Genomic DNA, 22095 nt, shown 5'->3' with positions numbered 1-22095 from the left:
CAACTTCTAAGTCTCTTGTTGGCGCAGTAACCTGGAAGCATGTGGGGCAAGGGATTCTGAGAATTGTAGTTCTCCCTTAGGGGGAAGTGGTGGTGGTGTCACGTTGACAAGAGACATTCCAGCCCACCACTTCCCAAGTAAAGAATTAAAATGCAGCATGATGGCTAAGGCAAGGGCCTGCAGAAGAATGTAAAGGAGGGAGGAAGAGCAGGGGATTCAGAGCAGGTTGTATGGAGGAGGTGATATTTAAGCTTTAGATAGGAAAGGATAAGAAGTTGTTTGGGAAAGGGATTTCCAAGGTGCTGGGTAGGGAAGCATTTCAGAGCTAGGCATGGATCAGCTTGGTTGGGGCATGGCAGTGGAGAGGTGTGGAGGAATGGGAGTGGGTGTGTGGGAAGGCAGGCAGACCTCAGGTCATGAAGGGCCATAGGCGGCAGGGCCAGGAGCACAGACATTTTGGCAATAGGGAGCTACAGACGGCTCTACTGTTGTAGTGGAAAGGTCATTGTGGTGGCAGGAGGAGAGAGGATCTGCAATGCCATTTGTGAAGAAGCCTTTGGAACAGCCCCAGTGAGAGTCTGATAAGGGCCTGAAAGAAAGCAGTGGAACTGAGTGTGGTTGACAGGAGCCAGGGCCTGACCAGTGCAGTCTAGGAGTGGAGGAGGGAAGTTGAAGACCTCGTGCATCATGAGTTCCATCAAGTTGATAAGCCAGCAAAAGAAAATCCTGGTAGAATTCCCAGTGCAGACATGTTTCACGTTTCCTCCTGATTTATCTCATACCTTATATTTTAAAACCTTATCCTTTAGTGGCTCAAAGCTCATGTCTTAGAAACTTTCACTGATCACCCTAGACCCATATCCACCCTTTTCCTACCTCCTTGCAAATCTTAAGGGCCACTTAATTGGACATCGAGCCATTCAGGGTTAACTGATTCCATCCCACCCATGGGCGTTTGGTACAAACAAAAATTTGTTGGGCTAAAATGAAGAAGACATTTACTTGTTGCAATTACATTTCTCTGAGCATCCTTTTCCCCATAAGCCAAATGAGATGGTTAGACTGGGTTATCTCAGATGATCTAATTGGCTAGTTTCTTTCTGGGGCTTCCCAGCCAGACTCTAAATTCCTAAGTGGTATATTATGCCAGGTATGACTCCTTGCACATTCTGGGCTAGTAGTTGCTCAATAAATTTGTTGTTGTTTTTTAAAAACTCTGAGCTGTTATGACAGTTTTTAGACCTGCATTTGGACTTGGGAAATGATTAATTCTAACTTCTTAAGGCACCAACAACAAATTAGGCAGTTAATTTTCTCCTTCCGAAGGAAAACCACTTTTCCTTTTTAGTATTTATCAGTTAGGCATCCTAAAATGCTCTTAATATCTAGTGTCAGTACAGATTGAACATCCCTAATCTAAAAACCCAAAATGTGAAATGCTCCAAAATCTGAAACTTTTTGAGTGCCAATGTGACGTTCAAAGGAAATGCTCATTGGAGCATTTCAGATTTTGGATTTTCATGTTAGGGAGGCTCATTGTAGATCCTCTCTCCCCCTGCCATATTAGGGATGCCCTAAATATAATGCAGATATTCCAAAATCTGAAAAAAATCCAAAATTCAAAAATCCTAAACACCTAAGCATTTCATATAAGGGATACTTAACCTGGATATGTAAACTTAGTGCAGCCATTGTGTTCTCTGTTAGTGTGTTCAAGTGGACTCTCACACATACATTCACTTTATTTTTGGACAAAGCCTTCCCACACTCTCCTTGGTGTAGGGGAGTTGCCTAGAGAGTGGCTCACTATTTCACTTACCCATTGGTTCTGTTTTCTGAACTTCTCTAGGTTGCCTTCTTATGCACAATGGGCACACCATTTTCTGGCAGCTGACATTCCTCTAGACTGGTGCTTCTCTACCCTGGCTGCATGTTAGAAATATCTTGGGAGCTTCTAAATAGTGTTGAAGTTCTAGCTCCACTTCAGACTCATTAAATCAGAGCTCCTTGGGGGTAGGATCCAGGTAGGGATATTTTTATAAGCTTCCCGGATGGTTCTGATATGCATCTCAGATACACCACAATTCTAGGGCATTTCCTAATCCTAGTCCTTTTCTCCCGTCTTCCCTGCCCCGTTCTGCCACTTGCTAGCTACCCTAGCAGTGCCTGCCTTAAAACTCAGACACAAGCCTGTTGGTCCAAGCTGAGAAAGCATCAGGGAGTGTTTATGGGAAGGAGTTCCAACGGCACCCTCTTGAGCTGGCCATTGATACTGACCTCCTTATGTTTGCACAGATGGAACTACTGTTTTAAGAGACTTTGTTTTATTTGGTTTGCCAGTGTGCTAGTCAGGGTGAGTGAAAACCTTGCAATGATGATTATTTCTCTATTTTCAGTGAATTTTGAGCAAGAGGCAGTTGGTGACATATAAGGTGGGCATAGGACAGAATCAAAAGACAAAACACAGTGAAAGCTGCAGCAAGGCAAAGCTGAGCACAAGCAAGGCCATCTGTGAAAGCCCGTCGCCTAACCGTTTAGCAATGTTTCACCCTTCTTGCTTTTTGAAAAGTCATGTTGGTTGGGCTTGGTAGCTCATGCCTGTAATCCTAGCACTTTGGGAGGCTGAGGTGGGTGGGTTGCATGAGTCCAGGAGTTATAGACTAGCCTGGACAATATGGTAAAACCCCGTTTCTACCAAAAATACAAAAATTAGCCTGGGGTGGTGGTGTGCATCTGTAGTCCTAGACACTTAGGGGGCTGAGGCGGGAGGATTGCCTGAGCCTGGGAAGTTGAGGCTGCAGTGAGTCCAAGATTGCGCCACTGCACTCCAGCCTCCTGGGTGACAAAGTGAGACCCTGTCTCCAAAAACAAGAAAAAGAAAGAAAAGTCATGTTTACAATTAGTGCCTGCCCTAGGCTACCCAACCATGTGGGTTGGGTGGATGAGGTCATGCATATTTCTGCTTTATTGATAAGGAAGAGCAGCTCTAGGGAGCTCAGGATTGACCTGTGGCCACTTTGTTGGTTTGGGGTAGAGCCAGACCAGACAGACGTCGGGATTCTGTACTTCCTCACAAATGCTTTCTCGTCTGTATCCTCTTTCCCAAAACTTTTCTTTATTTTCCCTCCTTCCCTTCCCCTTCTGTCCTTTCCTCCCTCCTTTCAATTGCCTCAGGACTGGCGGGGAGGGGGTGGAGTTGTTGAGAGAAAACTGTGAGTTTCTGTTTTTAAAGTTCAGAGTGTTAGGTTCCATAAATGCCAGGCCATGAGAGCATTCCTGGAGACGCCTTCAGAGAAAAAAAGAAATCACATCTGTTTTTGTCTGCCTTTATTCTTCATTCAACAGCAGGTTTTTTTAATTCCAAGGAGAAGGATGTCTGCCGTGTATTTCTGTTTCATGGTGAAAGCTCAGAAGTGGTCAAAGGAGACCTTTGTCCCGGCCGTGATCACCCTTGGCTCTTTGGTGGTGGTCCGAGGGCTCTGTAAGACCATATTAGCCAAGTCTTTAGACCCCGCTTGAAGTCTGTGGGGGCAAGGAACCCAGAACCCAGCCCAGCCAGATGTTCTGGCCCTTGTTCTCTGTCCCTTGCTAGCCCCTGCCTGGCTTGGCCCATTATCTGCTCTGTGCTTTGCAGGAAGGAGGAGACAGTTACTGTCTATCCCGCAGACGTGGTGCTCTTTGAAGGGATCCTGGCCTTCTACTCCCAGGAGGTACGAGACCTGTTCCAGATGAAGCTTTTTGTGGATACAGATGCGGACACCCGGCTCTCACGCAGAGGTGCGTTCTAAAAGCCTCAGGTGGCCCTGTTGGTGGCCACCTTGAGGGCGGGGGAGCTGGGAGCCTGTGACAGGACCCCACCCGCCTGAGTCTGAAGCCCATGCCTTCCCTGAGGCAGCTGTGTGTCGCATGGTCCAGCCCGGCTGCGTCAGTCCAGCCCCAGGATATCCTGCTGCCCAGACACTTGGTAACATTTGAGAAGGGATTAGTCACTTACTATTTGGGATAACGAAAGGCTTGTGAGGTCACAGAGACTAAATAAGACATTGACATCTGGTTTTGCTGGGAAAAGTTTGATTAAATGCTTAGTTCCTTGCAATTTGTTTATAAGACATCAAAATGAAGATGCTCTGATTTGGGGAACTAACTGTAGGACCCCCGAGGATAGGATCCCCTGTGCCTGAAGTACTGGGCAGCTCATCCTGTTAGCCTGCTTCTCTAGCCTTTTATTTTCCAGCAGGCTTTATGGAGGCATTATCACTCTTTCCAGTCAGCTCAGGAGGGAAGTCAGCTGTGCCCTCCGCAGGCCCTACTGAGTGTGGGCCTGCCTGTGCTAAGTCCCTGTGCTTGTGTGCTGAAGGCACAGCAGTGCCCCTTGGTAGAGGAGCCCAGCCTGTGAACTGAGCTCTATAGGGTATTGAGCATAGAGTTTGCTTCCACCAGGAGAGATTGGGAGGCTTCATGGAGGAAGAAGGGTTGGGACTTGGATGTGGTGGGGTAGGGTGACACTATAGGCAACCCATGAAGGTGCACGGCAGAGATGTACAGACAGTGGCTTGTTCCGAGAGTGGCAGGAACCTGGAGTGTACAGAGGGTTGTATGAAGAGACACTACAAAGTAGGTTGGGGTCTGGTTTTAGAGACTGAGATCTCTAGTCTGGTTCTCGGTGGGCAAGGGAGAGCTACTGTGAGGTTCTGAGCAAGGCAAGTGAAGTGGCCACTGTTCTGTGTTGGACACTGGTTCTGACAAAGGAAATGTAAGTGAAGCCTGTAGCTGGAGCAGCTCTTTGGAGACTGCTCTGCTGATCTAGACGAGAGGCAGGGCTGTGGTCCTTAGATGGGTGGGAGAGGGAGCAGAGTTGAGATGAGAAGAGTATTAGCAGAGTTAGAATCGACCAGGACCCAGCAAGGGCAGTGGGTGGAGGCGACTGAATAGAGGAATGAAAGGTGAGAAGGTTTGAGTCTCCGTTGTGTGACAGAGGCAGGGAGACACAGGAAATGACGAGGTTAGCTCCTAGTCACAGGACACATTATTGACAGTTTCAGATTTTATAAGCTCTATCCCAGGGCCCTCTGACTTCAAAGTCTGGGTAATTTTCTCTTTTCGGTTCATGAAACAGATCTGTAGTTTATCCCATTTAGCACTGTAATTGTAAGAACTATTCATGAGATCAGTAGAACCTACAGAAACAAGTCCTGAGCTTTGCCCTTCTAAGTAGTAATAGATACACAGGCTATTAAGTCAGTGGGAGCTACATCTTGCTCCCAGGTGGGGTGAGGGACAGTTAGTTTTGTGTGATGGAAAAAAGAATGGAATGGGAGGAGACTTTTAGTTCTAGCAGAGCCCTTCCCAGCTAGCTTTGTGACTAGGCTCTTGCGACACCCCAGCTTGGGTTTCTTTATGGATAATACAGGGGAGACAGGCCTGCTTTTAGTGTCACGACTCTGGCTGGGTAAGAGTTGCATGGTCATTTTGGATAGATAATTGAACCCTGAGCCTGACAACCCCTCATGCTTCTGCCCCAGGGCCTGGCTTGTCACCTTAATCCACAAACTCCGGCCCTGCTTTGGTTGATCTGCTCAGTGTCCCTGTCAGCTTGTCAAATTAGAGAGGCAGCGTGATACACAGGGACAGATAAATTTTAGAGTCCAGTGAATTGGGCTGAGATCCTGGTTTTACCACTTACTAGATGTGTGACCTTGGGCAAATTGTGTTTTAACTTTTTTGTATCTCATTTTCCTATTAGAAAGTGGTCTTATGATTGGTACTTCTGGGATAGTTGTGAAGATGAGAGGTAATGCAGGTAAAATGCCTGGTGGTGCATTAGTCAATAAATATCTATGTGGCAGATCAGAAATCTGCTTCTGCTGAAGGGGTCGGTGCTGTTCGTTTTCTGAATTTTCTGACAAGACTGGTTAGGTCCTCCAAGGGGATCTGCTCCGGTCACGTCCTCAGGAGCTAGTGATGCCCGGACTGATGCCATCACTAGTCCAGCAGTGGTACTCAGTCTCAGGGATGCAGTGCTGCCGAGGGAGGCCTTGCAGCAGGGAGTGCAAGAACCAGCACAGGAGATTAGAACCAAGTTTTGAGCAGCAGCAAGACGCTGGAAATAAAGTGCATCCTAGTGTCTAATTCAAACAGATCATCACGGTGTGGGTTCAACAGAACATTTTCCCTTCCTTTCTTGCATGGGATTCTTATGTGAAATAGGAGCAATTCCTACAATGGTGCTGGCCCTCTGGGGGTTTCTTAGGGCCAGCTCTGCCTCTCCGCCTTCTCTGAACAGGCTGCCTGGGCAGGGCTCTGCTTTCTCATTTCAGATCTGCTAACTTCACATGTCACCTACTGCCGAGTCACTTTCCTGATGGACTCATGGGACTTTTCTGCATGCTATTTCTACAAATTCATTCTCTCTCCACGTAGGACAAAAAACATGCTTGGCATGTGCTTTGTGGAGTGCGGGGGTGCTGGGGTAGGGAGGCTGGTTAGTCAGAAGCAGCTGTTGAGTGAGCTTGAACATTCCTGGAGACTTGAGTTAGCTCCATGGTTTTACCCATCTGTCACACCCTCCTGGGCATGTGACCTCCAGATTCTGAGTTGACCCTCATGTGGGAGAGAGATCTGTGTTTGAGTGAAGCAGCCCTGGAAACTACCTCCTTCCTGATGGAAACCCTTGATCTTCTCGGGATTGGTTTCTAGCCTCATTTGCCTTCATATTCCCTCTGTGCTCTTTACCACCACCCAGCCCTGAATACGGGGACAGGGAGGAAGTGGGGCAGGGAGATTCAGGATGGCTGACCCCTCATCTTCCTCATCCATCATTCTCTGGTTCTCATAGAATTAGGGCTGCACTGGGCCTTGGGGGATTCAGCCCGTTCTTTTACTATAGAGTAGCACATTTCCTCATCAGATTTTTAAAGTGATTGACTTCACCATTGAGGAATTATCTTTATTTTGGGTCCCTCTAAGTTTCTTTCTTGGCTTTTGGCTAACCAGAAAGAGCAAGTCTGGGTTTGGAAGGGCTGACGTGGAAGCCCAGCAGGGAATGTGGGCAGACTTGTAGCTTCCTGCCCTGTACCCGGTCCTCCGAAAAGGCCTGTCCTGGCCCAGCAAATGTGCTGGGGTCAGAGCAGTGATGGAGGGGCTGGTTTTGAGCCCCTGGGGTTTCCAGGTTGTGCCAAGACCTTGTTTGGACTCAGTCCTTGGCGCGGCCCTGTTTCCTGACTCTGCCTGAGGAGCAGGGCCTTTCAGTGCAGGGAACTGGCTGGCCCTCTGTTGTCCTTGGCTCAGGGAGGCACAGTCTGCCTGAGGTGATAGTTCTATCGGAGGTTCTTGGGGAGCAGAGGTGGGCAAGGCCTTATGATGTTGCGTGTTCCCAGTGTCTGGGCAACATTCTGACCCATTCCCCATTTGCTTTTCCAGCGTGGAAGCTGTAGTGAGACTATTCCCTGTCTTCCTTGCTTTTTTTCCTTCCTCACATATGTTGTCCTATGTGCTTGTGTCCTGCTCTCCCTTCCCGCGGGGCAACCTGCCTTTCCAGCTGCCCTGCAGGACTCCTTTTTCCCTTTGCTGCCCCCGCTCAGCTGGGTCTGACCTGCTTACCTGAATTCGAGGTTCCCGCGCTCCCACGGCGTTGAGCTGCTCTGTCAGGGAGGCACTGCCCTCCCAACGCGTCCTCAGGTTCTGTTGTGGTCGTAATCATCATAGAACACATGCTTATTGAACATGTGCTAAGGTGCCAGCTATGGTGCTGAAGAGTTTTATGCACATCTCTGTATTCCTGAATAGTAACTTTATGAGAAAGGTACCATTATTGTCCCTGTTTTATAGTTAAGGAACTTAAGATTCAAAGAGGTTAAAGTCACTTGTCGAAGTTCACAGAGGTAGGAGTTATTGGGGTCAGGATTCAGGTCCAGGGCAGTTTTCCCCCCAGAGCCCATAGAGGTAGAACAAGAAGCAGCTTTTGGGCTACAGAGCAGCTTCACTGTGATTTACCTCCTCCTCCTACTTTCTGCACGACCAGTTTCCTCTCTCCAGTGACAAAACAGCTGAAGCCACCAGGTCTACAGAAGGAAGGGGGCTGAAGGCCCAGGCTGAGGGCAGTAGGAGGACTACGTGACAGGGTGTGGACGTGCACTGTGTGTGCGTGCGTGCGTTTGTGTGCATGTGTGTTTGTGTGTGTGCACGTGTGTGTGTGTGTGTGTGTGTGCTGGGAGAAGGACAAAGCTTCCTCCAGTGCTAAAGCCTTCAGCAATTGTATGAAAAGCATGTGTTGCAAAACAATCCAGCATCAGGCGTTTGCAGGGCTTTAAGTAAAAGCTGCCCAAGCACGGGTGTGTTTGTTTTTTCCCTAGCTCTGATACCCTTTTGATCTGGTTTCCTTTTTTCTTTGGGCTTTATCTGGAGACGTGTGAAGAATTGGAGGCCGCGCTGGCTGTGTGTTTTGGCGGTGCTACTCTGGTTAGCCACGTGTGCCGGAGCTCTGGGTACTTTTGGGGGGTGAGCCACGTGGCAGCTCCTTAGGGCTCCTTCTTGGCGAGTCTCCCAGCAGATCTGCCAGAGCAGCAGGTCGGCAGCAGGAGCCCAGGTCCAGCATTGCAGGGGTGGGGAAAACCATTTCCTGGCTGGAGAAGGCTGCTGCTGGGCAAGTCCTGACACATTAGCGACCAACCAACTGTTTTATTACCAGGTCTCCCATGGAGAAAACACTTCGTAAATCGAGGAGCTGTTACAAAAGTCGAATGGCAGCATCATTAGTGCCCGGCTTTCTGGAAATGTGGATTTCCTGACAATTTTCTCACCTTCTCATCTTATAGATGTCCTGTCAGCCTGGATCATAGCCGTGACAGCCTCCCCGTTCCCTGTCCTCTCTGTGCATGCACCTGTGCATGTGTGTATAAAGACAGAATTATTTAGACAAATGGCTTTCAGAAGTTCCGTCACAGATATACCCCGTGTTCGTTTACAGTGAGTTTCACCCAACATTTGAGTCTATTCACTGAGAAATGGTTGGGAAGGAGCTGAAGAGCCACTGCAAATGATTGTAGATGGATGTGGTAACTTTTTGGGGTGAAAGATTTAGCAGCTCAGATGATAAGGTTAGATTAAGATAGCATTTAAAATGACATCTGCAAAGAGAGGCAGTTTTAATTAAGAGAATCTACTTCCAAACTCCCTACTCATGGGGAAACTAAGTCTCATGTACAGCGGCAGAACGAGGGTGATCAGTCTTCTTTCTATTTATTGACAGAAGACTCTATTTAATAAAGAGTGTATGGGCTGCCTATAATTCCAGCACTTTGGGAGGCCGAGGCAGAAGGATCACTTGAGCCCAAGAATTCAAGACTAGCCTGGGCAACAAAGCAAGACCCTGTGTCTACCCCCAAAAAAAAAAAAAAAAAAAGGCTCACACCTGTAATTCCCAGCACTTTGGGAGGCTGAGGCGGGTGGATCAGGAGGTCAGGAGATCGAGACCATCCTGGCTAACACGGTGAAACCCCCGTCTCTACTAAAAATACAAAAAATTAGCCAGGCGTGGTGGCAGGTGCCTGTAGTCTCAGCTACTCGGGAGGCTGAGGCAGGAGAATCGCTTGAACCCCAGAGGCAGAGGTTGTAGTGAGCTGAGATCGCGCCACTGCACTCCAGCCTGGGTGACAGAGTGATGAGACTCTGTCTCAAAAACAAACAAACAAAAAATTAGTCCATTGAGGTGGTGTGTGCCTGTAGTCCCAGCTACTTGGGAAGTTGAGGTGGGAGGATCACTTGCTCAAGCCCAGGAGGTTGAGGCTGTAGTGAGCTGTGACTGTGCTACTGCACTACAACCTGTGTGACAGAGCAAGACACCTTGTATTAAAAGAAAAAAAAAAAAAAAAGAATGGTAAAAGCCCCTGGATAAAACTGACGGGGGAAGAAGGTAGAAGACAGAAGATGGTGAGTTTGTTGTCAATTTGGGCTTCATCTCAGCCCCAGCCCACCATTCTCTAGACCATGGTTTTCTTATCTTTCACTGAGTGATTTTTTTTTTTTTTTTTTTTTTTTTTTTGGCAAACCTCTGTGCATGAGGTAGGTGGAAATGGTTAACCATGGCTGGGCCCTCAGCCTGGCCTGGGCTCCATGCTGCAGAGGGGGCATGGGTGGGAGCTGGGAGCAGTGAGCTGATGCCTGATCAGTGGGTCGCTGGACTTCTGAACGCAGGTAAGTGCATGCAAGGAGGCAGCGTGCAGCCCAGCCCTCTCGGGGCCCAGATTGCTTCTTGTTAACAGTGAGCTCTCCAGGAGTGCCCTGCTTTTTTAAAAAATTCACACTGAAATTTTGTTTGGAGCAAATGTTGCTTGAAACAAGAAGGCTGTTGGCCTCCATGGACAGCCTTTTGTTTCAAAGAGCATGTGTCATTGCCAAGTTTGACCATTGTAAGATGTCAGAATGTAACTTGTCTTTTCCGAAGCCACTGCTGATCTGCTCTTGGTCAAGCCTCTCAGGATTCCAGCTTGAGAATCATCTAGAGTAATTGTGGAGCCTGTGGGAGCTAGGTCCACCCCATGAAGGGCGGGTGTGTGCTGGCTCCTACACCGTTTTTTGATTCTTGTTTTCCCTTCTCTTACAGTATTAAGGGACATCAGCGAGAGAGGCAGGGATCTTGAGCAGATTTTATCTCAGTACATTACGTTCGTCAAGCCTGCCTTTGAGGAATTCTGCTTGCCAGTGAGTTGTGTTCTTGGTTTGTTTTTGTTGAATGTAGAATTTAAAATTTGATGATATAAACGAAGGTGTGCAAGTTTGTGGAGCTCCCCTGCCTGAATCTCACTCCTCTCTCTGAGTGATCCTCTGTCCTGAAGTCCTAAGAGAGGGCAGCCCTTGGTCCTTGTGTCCTCTGTGTTCTCCAGGAGCCCTGTCCTGCTGTTCTTTCTTTGGGTAGCCCTGTAGGGTCCTGCCAGTCCTTAGGCAGGTCATTTAATTCCCAGCTAGTTCTAGGTTTCTTGCTTGGTGGGGTCATGGTGTGAGACCCTTTACTGAGGGTGTATCATATCCAAGGAGAGTCCTCAGCCATTTGGATCTCTGAAGGGTCTGCAGTGGGTGACGTATGGATGCACTGGGTGCTGTGCCCTGAGATGTTCCCCTCTGAGCCTCTCCTGCCATCACCAGTGAGCCCTGCTTTGAGCTTGTCTTTAGCTCCCATTTGGAGACTGTCATGCCTTACTGGAATAAGCTTCCTTCCCTTCACCCTTGCAGACTCACCAGTCCTTCCTGTGGCAGCTAGGAATTCTCTAGTGAGGTGGCTTTCAGAGAAGGAAGAACACAGAGAGTTGGCCCTCAGCCCAGGAAAGACAGGAAGGGGCATGTTGAGGGAAGGCTACCAGAGACAAGAGGTGTGGTGTGCTGGGGCTGCCGAAGGAGAAGTATTTAACTCAGGAGAATCCTACTGAGTCAATGAGTCTTCTCCAGCTGGGCCAAACCATGGTCTGGCTCCTGAATTATTTATAGTTAAGCTCTGAGACCGGGAGGAAGGGAAGGAAGAGGTTGGGACTTAACCTGGTCTTGGTTGAGATACACTGGGAAGGCTGGAATCTCTGAAGACATTGAAGATTTAGAGTAAGGATGGGTATTGGAATTTCCCTATTTATTCTAACAATAAACTTCATTCTTTTTCTTCTGGGAAAATATCTCAAACTGTCTTTGTTTCTTTAAGGATGTTAGTAGCTTTTACAGCAACCCATACTTGACTTTGGTTTAAATGCGGGACAGGTGGACTTTTTGAGCCAACGGAGTAACATTGATGCCCTATCCATTGCCCTGGAGACTATTGGGTTACAAGAGTAGGTTACTGGAAAGAGACCAGAGGGGGCTGAGGAGCTGTGAACTTCTTTCCACCCAGTTATCTATCTGAGGACCTCTCCTGTTATTTTTGACTTAATAAGAACACAAAATGAATTTATTATTGGATATCAGTCATAGTTAACTGTCAGTTTTCTACGTTTAACTTAGTTGTAACAAAGCTAAAAATTCTGCAGACGTTTTCTGGGTTATTTCTGCTTGCTTCCACTGTCCAGCCACTCTTTGCTCAGGGAAGATCAGCTCATTCCCCTGTAAGCCAGGAACTTGGACCTGATAAATGTCTGCTCAGTTCAAGTTGGGTTTGGGGCTGACACCGTTGCCTTTCAGCAATCCTAGGGCAGAGGCTGCACAGAGTAAGATGCCCACACGCTTGAGGTGTGGTTTATGTGTTCTTATGCTAGACTTAGTTTGTATGCCAGGATGCAGTTACTTGTAGAATGGTCTACAAAATCTCAGTAAATTTGGACCAACAAAAAAGAAAAAGAAAAAAGAAATATGCCTCTTTGTGGCCTGACTTTCTTTCTTTAAAAATTGGGTAATAATAGAACCTATGAACTGGTCATCAGTGAAGAATACTTTTTCTGGTTTTACCCTGTGCTAGGAGTGAACAGTGTCATGTTTCAGACTATGTGTAAAAGTCCAAGGTGAACCAGTCCCCTGGAAAGTTTGGGTTTTTCTAGTTCATATTTGTCCTAGTGGAATAGAGGCAATTAAGTGTTTGGCTTCAAAGACCATGTTCTCTGCATAGGTCATAAGCTGAAACAGTGTTCAGCGTTAGAAATGAGAACTTGGTTGGGTGCGGTGGCTCACGCCTGTAATCCTGGGACTTTGGGAGGCCCAGGTGGGTGGATCGCTTGAGCCCAGGAGTTTGAGACCAGCCTGGGCAACATGGCGATACCCCCTCTCTATAAAAAATAACAAAAATTAGCTGGGTGTGGTGGCGGGTGCCTGTAGTCCCAGCTACTCAGGAGGCTGAGGTGGGATGATCTCCCCAACTCAGGAAGTCAAGGCTGCAGTGAGCTGTGATGATGCTGCTGCACTCCAGCCTGGGTGACAGAGTGAGACGCTGTCTTAAAAAAATGAAAAAAGAGAGAGTGAGAGAGAACTTGAATAAAAGCTAAATTCTTGTAATGTAGATAAAGTGGATAAAAATCCATGGTAGATAGTTATCAATCGAATTATGAACTGGTTTTGGATTAACCACTCAGTCTGGACCATTTTCCCTCACTGATACATGAAAGTCTTCAATCCTTCTTTCTCATTTTCCTCATTCCCTGCTTATCTTCTTTCATTCACATTTCAGCTAAACAAGGCACTTCCTTAGGTTTCCCCAAATTTCTATTAATAGATGCATTCACTGTGAAGTTGTAAACAATATTATATTTGAAGCCTTAAAAGGTGCTCTTCTGGGCTCGCTAGTATGAATGCTGCCCTTTCCCCATATTCCCTTGGAGAGGGTCTCGGGCCAGTTGTCTCTTAACTGTGTTAATGCATATTAACTGTCTTTCTCCACAGACAAAGAAGTATGCTGATGTGATCATCCCTAGAGGTGCAGATAATCTGGGTGAGTCCCTGCAGAGTGTCATCCTGGAGTATAATGTCTGCCCTTTGTCAGTCATAATTTGGGGCAGGATGTGGTGACCCTACAGGGCTCTGCAGACATAGCTGCCCTGCTTGTCTGTGATTGTGAGCCAGCAGAACCTTTCCACCTACACGTCTGGCCTCAGGAACAGGTCCCTGGGTGTAGGCACCCATGTGTTACGGGGACAGACGTGCACTTGTGCTTCTCTGGCAGAATAGAGGGCTGTAGATTACCTTTTACTATCACTTCCCAATGATGACACTTGGGTACTTTGCTTCTGAGGCCACCTTTTAGCAAAAGCAGATTCCCTCCTTGATCTAATTTAGAATGACCTGCCATCACGGTAGCCCTTTCTAAAGGGAGCTCGTTGCTACCGTTATTGTACTTATTTTTCATTTTATTTTATTTTACTTTAGAGACGAGGTCTTGCTCTGTCACCAAGATGGAAGTGCAGTAGCACAGTCACAGCTCATTTGCAGCCTCCAATTCCTGGGCCCAGCCTCCCGGTAGCTGGGACTACAGGCTTGCACCACCACAGTCCACTAATTTTAAAAAAGTGTTTTTGTAGAGATGGTTTCATTATGTTGCCTAAGCTGGTCTAAAACTCCTACCTCAAGCGACCCTTCCATCTCAGCCTCCCAAAGTGTTAGGATTACAGGCGTGAGCCATAGCACCTGGCCCCGTTGTTTTATTTATTTTTTTGGCCTGTCTAGGAAGTATGAATGTCTCTGGACTAGGCGTAGTGAGGCAAAGTTGATCTGTAAAATAGGACCTGGTTTCTTCATTCTCTTTAGAATTTATTTAATTTTCCCTCCATTTAAAAAGATTATTTCTTGAGCTGTTTGGGAGTAAGTTATAGCAATAAATATTTAACCCTGTATTTTTTAAGAACAAAGGCATTCTTATTCATCAGCACAATGCAGTCATTAAATTCAAGACATTTACCATTGATATGACCTCTTTTAACCTGGAGATGTTCCCTATCTTTTGTTTTTTAAGACATTTTTGAGGCGTACAGGCCCATTGTTTGGTAGAATGGTCCTCAATTTGGGTTTGTCTTTTGTTTTCTTATGATTGGTTTCATGAGCTTATACAGTCTGAAGGAATTATCCCAGGAGAGATGTGGCGTGGTCCTCTTTGTGTATCACATCAGAAAGCATTTGATGTGTATTCCATTTTTGGTGATGTTAAATTGACCTCTTGGTTGAGGTATATAATTTATTTCTAATGCTAATAAAAGATAGCTCTCTGCATTATGTTTTTTGGAGGGAAAGAGGGCCTTCCATAGGGATGCTCTGTCTTAGGATGGAAAACTGGAAGGTTCCCTGGTGGAAAGGTCTCATAGCTAATTGATGTGTCAGAACCATGGCTGGTTACCACGTCTGCAGACTTTGGCCCGAGTGCTTCATCCAGTGTTGACTGATCATCTCCTGATAAGAAGCCCATTCTTAAGGGCTTACTCTGTGGTAGGCATTGTCTATCTTACTCCTTAGAGCCCTCCTGTGAAGGAGGAGGATCGTATTCGCTCAGGCAGAGCCACTGGGAAGTTGGATGACTTGCCTGCAAGTGGCAGAGCCACTTCCCTGGAAGTCTTTCTACTGTGGTTCCTGCATGCCCTTCCCCCAGACAGACTCCCACACTCACCCCTGCACCCATGCCTGCACCCGTAACGCTCTGCTGGTCTCTGCCCCACAGTGGCCATCAACCTCATCGTGCAGCACATCCAGGACATCCTGAATGGAGGGCCCTCCAAACGGCAGACCAATGGCTGTCTCAACGGCTACACCCCGTCACGCAAGAGGCAGGCATCGGAGTCCAGCAGCAGGCCGCATTGACCCGTCTCCATCGGACCCCAGCCCCTATCTCCAAGAGACAGAGGAGGGGTCAGGAGGCACTGCTCATCTGTACATACTGTTTCCTATGACATTACTGTATTTAAGAAAACACCATGGAGATGAAATGCCTTTGATTTTTTTTTTCTTTTTGTACTTTGGAACGACAAAATGAAACAGAACTTGACCCTGAGCTTAAATAACAAAACTGTGCCAACTACTACTGGTGATGCCTAATTATGAATCCAACGTGTAACCAGTTATAAATACATATATATATAAAAAAGGATCTATTTTTGTGTAAATGTACAAATACTGTAAAGCTGTTTGCCATAAGTATTTTGCAGAAGGGTCTGTACTTGAGTGTTTTAGGACTGGAGCTGGAATTTCACCAAGGGGAAATTGCCTGTTGTGTCCCAGGGTGGGGAGGCTCGGGCATCTGTGAGAGACAGGGAGGGTGGCTAAGGTCCAGTTGCTTTTGAGTGCCCCGTGGAACTTGATGGGAATGGGGTTGGAAAACCTTGATTGCCTCCTCTGTCACATGCCACTCTTGGAGCTGGAGCTTAGTGATATGTCAATGAGAGATACTCTTGTCTTTTTTTTTTTTTTTTCTTTTCTTTTTTTTTGAGTTGAAATTAGGTAAAATCTCAACTCAAAAATCAAACTCAGGGAAGAGGCCCACTGAGGAGAACAAGTCTTCTGCATTTTCTTCCTGCCCTGCTCCCACCTTCTCGCCTCTGGCTGCTTGGATAGCTTGGTGACTCCTTCCTCACCCTCCTGCTTCTCTGTCTCTCCAAGAAGCCAGAGCTGCCTCTTTCCTTCCCTGGAAGAGATTTTATGGGATCGCTTCCTGATAGAAGATGGGAAGGAGAGGGCAGAACTTTGCCTGCTGTCATATCTGAAGAATCACTGGTTCTTTCTGCATCCCAGGGGCGTAACTGATCTGACTCCTTGGGCTTTTTCCTGTATTGTGGAATATAGAGTGGACCATTGCAGGCTGGGTGTGGGTGAGGGCTTCGGTAACTGATGCCGGCAGCAGCGCCTCATGGAGTGGCAGGGGAGCTCTGTCTGTGGAGGGGTAGTAGTTTCCGTTTCCTGGAGGTTTGCAGTGAGGTGAGGAGAGTAACTTTGGTCAGGGATTCTCACTAGCAGCATCATGGCCAGGATGATTTACTTATTTGCAATACCACCTAGTGGATATGGCAACTGCAGAGCATAAAAGGGGCTCGGAAAAGCAGTTTTTAAAAAGTATTTAAAAGGAGAGTATTTAAATCATAGGTACCTAAGTTGGAGTCTGAGGTTGAAATATTTGGGGTGGAGATTTCTAGCTTTCCTGAGAGCCGCTGCTTGGTGGTAGTGTTTTCTCTGGAAGTACAGATTCCTGACATTCTGGGTGGAGAGGAGCCCAAGTGAGCCTGAAGGAGTTCTGGTTATAGAGTCCCGAGCCTCAGTTTCTGACCGCAGAAGAGCCAGAGATGTTCATTTCATTGTTGACCACCCTAGTGCTTGGTGGACTGTGCCCTTAGCTATCCCACTGTGGCTGCCATTGCCAGAAACATTTTGGAGAACCTTTTCTTCCCATTGCTCTCAGAGCCTGTTCGAGCCATTCAGGTAAATTGGTCTCCATTATTACCTGGTCACACCAGATTTTCCCCCAGACTCAGCACCATCCAGTCTGATTCCCCGTTTCTGGGCTCAGTTTGACTCTAAATCTGTTTTGCTATTTTAAAAAGTCAAACCTGGTCCCCAACAGAGCTTGCCACCCGGAGACTTTCAGGAGACCATGCAGGCTCTGAAGGGAGCTCCCAGTCACAGCAGCTGCCTACTTGGAGCAACGGAAGGCTCCTAAGATGCCTCCTTTGAAAGCCGGTGCTCACCAAGATCAGTTCAGGATCAATCATTATCCTTGTAGTCATGCCTTGATCAGTTCTGAGATGAAGCAGGGAATGCAGGCCTGGGTTAGCATCCTGAGGACACAGGGCCCCTGGCCTTGATGGCACTGGGCCGTGCTCAGGTGAAGCCCACCCGTGTCTGGGAGAGCCTTGGCTTTTCAGTGGGCAGCATGCTCAACTTTACTTGAAGCTCCCAGGTGCCAAACCATTTAGTGCCTTGGCTGTTTATCCCACTGCCTTGGAAGATGGACTCGTCTCATCTCTGAGCCTTTACCTAGCTGCTTCCTCATCTACCTGTGGTGTTGGGACCAAGCCTCCAATATCTCTGAATAGCCCACTCCTAGCTTGGAAACAGCTATAAGGGCTGCCCTGCCCCTTGTCAAATGATCACCAATTCTTGGTGGCTTGGCTGGGGACAATGAACAGTGTCTGCTGGGGTCTGTGACACACTGTTTCTGGAACAAGGAAGGGATGGAAGGCTCTACCCCTCCGTGGCAGCCCAGCATTTGGCCAACTCTGTATCTGAACTTGAGCTTTCTATGGAACAAACAATGGTCTTAGTTTTTTAAGAGCCTCTGGGTCTCTGATTCCATGGAGAGTCCGGAGTAGAATTAGTGGACCAGAAACCATGACATTTGCCATCTAGGTACTCTGCTGTTCAGGGTGGAGGCACAGATGAGCAGAGTGGGGTGATGTTGGTTGTATGTGCATAGAAGTCCCCTGGCTCCAGAGCCATCCAGTGGTGCTTGGTTCTCTCTTCCTGCCCAGGTATTGTGTGTGGACCAAGTGTTTAGGAAACAAGCATAGAAGCATTATGTCACAGGAAGGCCTGGCTTCTCACTCCTTCACACTAATGAGCCTTCTACTGACCCAAGTTTCTTTTTCTCGGGCAGCCTGGGACCACTATGAGGAGAGAGATGGGAGTCTGTGTAAGAAGGATGCAAGTATCCTTTGATTTGGAGTGGACAGAGCAGGTCCTTGCAAAGGCAGTGGGTTAAACAACGGGATGTCTGTGGGACAGGCCAGGGAAGGAGGGCAGAGACAGGGTCTCCAGTTCACCTTGCCGCAGAACTAGCCCAATCGTCCCTGCTTCTGGTCTTGGCCACTTGGCAATCATGGGGAAGTTGACTCCCCGCCTCACTTGGGCTTGGAGCTGGATACTCGTGGCCACGCCCAGGATAGGTTGCCAGAGTTTCATTAGGCCGCTGGGTCCGGCTGGAGGCTTGTGTACACCTCGGAGCAGTCGGGCAGCAGGAGGGCCGGAAGCCTGGTTGGTTTGTATATGACCTCTCTTGCCCTTGTGCACTTTCCTTGATTTAGCAACCTTGACCTGCACTGGCCCTCACAGCTGTTGGAGGGAAGTAGCCTCTTGCAGGGAAATATTTTCCTCTGCCCTGGAATCTCCTATGTGCCTGTTAAAGATTCCAGGGCCAAGAACTGGGCAGGCTGAGGAGCAGCTAGGTAGGTGGGTTATGCGGTTCAGGACTGCTTCTGGAAGGGACTGCCTGTACTTCTGTACCACCGCTGCCCTTTACACTTTGCTCAGGGCGGGGTGGGGGAAGCATTCAAACAAAACAAGGAAGGGAACTGTCTGGCAAAGCATAAGTGGATGCATCCAGAGCTCAGTCCCCTTTAATCTTTTGTCTCTGGGCGTTCTGCTGCCCTCCTCATACCGGGGACTGGCATTCCAGGTCAGCTTGGCTGTGGTCTTAGAGGCAGGGAGTGCCTACCCAGTCCTGCCTCAGGAGCAGGGTGAGTAGCTAAATACAGACTTAGGCTTTTTTTCCCCCCCTTTTAAGATGCTTGCTCCTCTCCCTTTTCTTTTTACCACCCTACCTTTATTGTTAGTGGTTACAAAGTGACCACATATTATGTACTTTGCTGTAAATAAAGACAGACAAAAAGGCTCTCGCCTTCTGTGTGATGCTTGGCCCAGAGCAGCGACCGAATCCTGGCTGTGAGGCCCAAGTGGCTCAGGAAGGGCCATGCTGTGCATGTGTGGTGTAGATGTCACTGGGCCTGCTGTCATGAAGCCTCATGATCCTGGGGTGTATGTGGGGCAGACCCCAGGCCTCACCTGGGCTCAGATACTGGTTCAGGTTAGTGGACTTGCAGTTCTTGTCAAGTGGGAAGCCCGGGCCAGGGTTTCTGGGAGCCTTTGGTTCTTAGGACAACCTGGCGCTATGTTCCCCTGATTCCATCCAGTTTACCTGGCCTCTGCCCCATTGCCTTCCTTAGGCTGGTGACCCAGCCCCTTCCTTGCTCAAACCCTTTTAAAGTAAACTTTTTTGAGGGAGGTGGGTGGAAGATGAGGAAAGTTTACATTATAACAACACAAACAGTTGCATGTTGTCCACACGCAGTGAATGTATGTATGTGTGTGTCTATCCCTGTTTTTCAAAGACCTAGGCTACCCACCAAAGATAGATGATTGGCTTTTGTCAGGGTATGGTGGCTCATGCCTATAATCCCAGCACTTTGAGAGGCCAGGGCAGGAGGACTGCTTGAGGCCAGGAGTTTGAGACCAGCCTGGGCAAGAGGGTGAAACCCCATCTCTACTAAACAAAAATTAGCTAGGTGTGGTGGCACATGCCTGTAATCCTAGCTACTCGGGATGCTGAAGCACGAGAATCACTTGAACGCAGGAGGCAGAAATTGCAGTGAGCTGAGATCACACCGCTGCACACCACTGCAACAGAGCAAGACTGTCTCAAAAAAAAAAGGAAAAAAATACGGCTTCTCTGTTGTTTGTGGTGCCCTATCCCCTATCAGCTTGCCACCTTTCTTAGCTTCTCATTCAACTCTTCTACCACTGCCTACCAGGCACCCAATGACTGTCATTGATGAGCAGAGCCATTTTCTTTCTAGCCACTCACTCCACTCTGACAGGTGCAACCCCATCTGTGAATTTAGCAGGTTTTTAACAGGATCTGCCCTCAAAAGGTGGCTATTTTAAACAACACGCAGGTGCCCCTGCAAGAGCTAATGTAAGCATTGTCAACTTCTGGCAGGTGAAGACATCGTGTGTCACAGTGAGTGGCTTGCCTGGTGTCATGCAGGCAGTGGTTGTGCAAGCTGGTGCTTAGCTGTGGTTCAGTTTCCCTCTGCACTGCTCGCAGTCTCACCTGTCCCAAGCCGACCACCTCTGGACTTTGATGCTTTGCTTGGGATGCCAGTTGGTTCTCACAGTGTGTTTCTGCACCTTTGTTGTAGTTAGAGGGGACCGTGGTGCAGGCCAGTAATGCCCCAGAGTTGATTTTTTATTTTTGTCTCCCCACCCTTGTGTCACAACATCCTCTGAGCCATCCTCCAGCTCCACAGCTAGGAGGAGACGCCTGTTTGACTAGTGCTGCTTTAATCAAACCCTAATTGGGGCAGATTAAAAGAAACTTGTTAGGACCTGCTGAAAGGTTTTAAATAAGGGGTGGAGAAGGAGACTTGGGATGTGGGAAAGTGCTTTGAGAGGATGGAACCAGAGATGGATTTCTGTTATTTGGTGCTGGGGGGATGTTTAGATTTCTTTTTTTTTTTTTTTTTTTTTTGAGACAGAGTCTTGCTTTGTTGCCCAGGCTGGAGTGCAGTGGCGCGATCTCGGCTTACTGCAAACTCTGTCTCCCAGGCTCACGCCATTCTCCTGCCTCAGCCTCCCAAGTAGCTGGGAATACAAGCGCCCACCACGACTCCTGGCTAATTTTTTTTTTTTTTTTTGTATTTTTAGTAGAGACGGGGTTTCACCATGTTAGCCAGGATGGTCTCAATCTCCTGACCTCGTGATCCACCTGCCTCGGCCTCCCAAAGTGCTGGGATTACAGGCGTGAGCCACTGCACCCAGCCTTTAGATTTCTATTTTAAAGCAGACTGTAATCAGATCACTTCCTAAACCCAGAATGAAGTAAAGCTACTTGCTAGATTTTGGATTGTGTGTGTGTGTGTGTGCACGCGTGTGTATATATACACACACACACACACACACACACACATATGCTTATAATTTTTTCATGAACTAAAATAACAAAATACCAAGTAAAAAAATGTGAGTTAGGACTAAACCAAGATATATGTTCTCAATTAAATGAATGGAGGTGAGGGGCAGGAGAATATGAAGTTGTGCCTTATACACACTCCCTTTTCATACAGTCAAATCCACGCTTAGCATTGCCTTTTCATATTAGGGTGTGTTTGGACTAGATCCAATGGTGCCTATGACATGGTGCCCAGAATGAAAACAGTGCAGGGTTTAATGCAGTGTTCACTGAATTCTGACTGTTCTGGTCCAGGGAAAGCCACCATGGCCTCTGCCTAAATAGCTCACATGTGATGGTGGAATTCTATGCTGAAAAGCCCAGGAGTTTTTCACCCAAGATAATTGTAGTTGTGGATGTTCTCAAGATTTCTCTTTATAATGGCATGTACTTTCTCTTCTGTTTCTGAAATTTCCAGTTTGCATTGTAATGTTCATATTCACCTTTTCCAGCTCTCGTTACACTTTTCATTTTATCCTTAAAACAGTCCTGCGAAATATATAAGGAATGTGGTCATGCTCCAGTTTTACTGAGAAGGAAACTTGATTGAAACCCAAAGCAACTGCTGGGAAGTAGGACAGGCTGTATAGTCAGGTTGTCTGATGTGTGCCTGCCATCTAATGGTGGGATTCAGATTGCAACAGGAAGGTTGTTCCGGTTGCTGAACTTGGCATATGCTTGGCTACCATGGTTTATGAGAGTTGTTGGAATGTCCCTAGAAGTCTCTTTTTTTTCTGGAAAAAAAATTTTTTTAAGCGATGGGGCAGGTCTTGCTGTTTCCCAGGTGGGTCTTGAACTCCTGGGCTGAAGGGATGGATCCTCCTGCCTCAGCCTTCTGAGTAGCTGGGACTATAGGCATGCACCACAGCACCTGGCTTTTGGAAAATCTTTTATTAAAGTCTTCACTAGGGGAGATGGAAGCTGACCCTCTTAATTTC

At 47.5% G+C, this 22095-nt stretch overlaps 1 protein-coding gene across 2 annotated transcripts in view; it reads left to right on the top strand.

The window, feature by feature from the left end:
* UCK2 (uridine-cytidine kinase 2) overlaps positions 1 to 19041 on the top strand; it is an 85468-nt gene extending 66427 nt beyond the window's left edge. The window contains exons 4-7 of one of the 2 annotated variants that reach the window (XM_034939540.3): positions 3635 to 3777; positions 10601 to 10698; positions 13345 to 13393; positions 15107 to 19041. In XM_034939540.3, the coding sequence (XP_034795431.1) occupies positions 3635 to 3777; positions 10601 to 10698; positions 13345 to 13393; positions 15107 to 15246 (430 nt within the window). In that variant the 3' untranslated portion in view covers positions 15247 to 19041. The remainder of the gene's footprint in view (positions 1 to 3634; positions 3778 to 10600; positions 10699 to 13344; positions 13394 to 15106) is intronic. The other variant, XM_034939541.3, reaches the window with a different exon arrangement.
* Positions 19042 to 22095: the final 3054 nt, after the last annotated feature.

This window comes from Pan paniscus, chromosome 1 (genome assembly GCF_029289425.2).
Source record: "Pan paniscus chromosome 1, NHGRI_mPanPan1-v2.0_pri, whole genome shotgun sequence".
NCBI classification, from domain to species: domain Eukaryota; kingdom Metazoa; phylum Chordata; class Mammalia; order Primates; family Hominidae; genus Pan; species Pan paniscus.
Note: the sequence above shows the minus strand (reverse complement) of the source record. Positions and strands in the feature narration are given on the sequence as shown.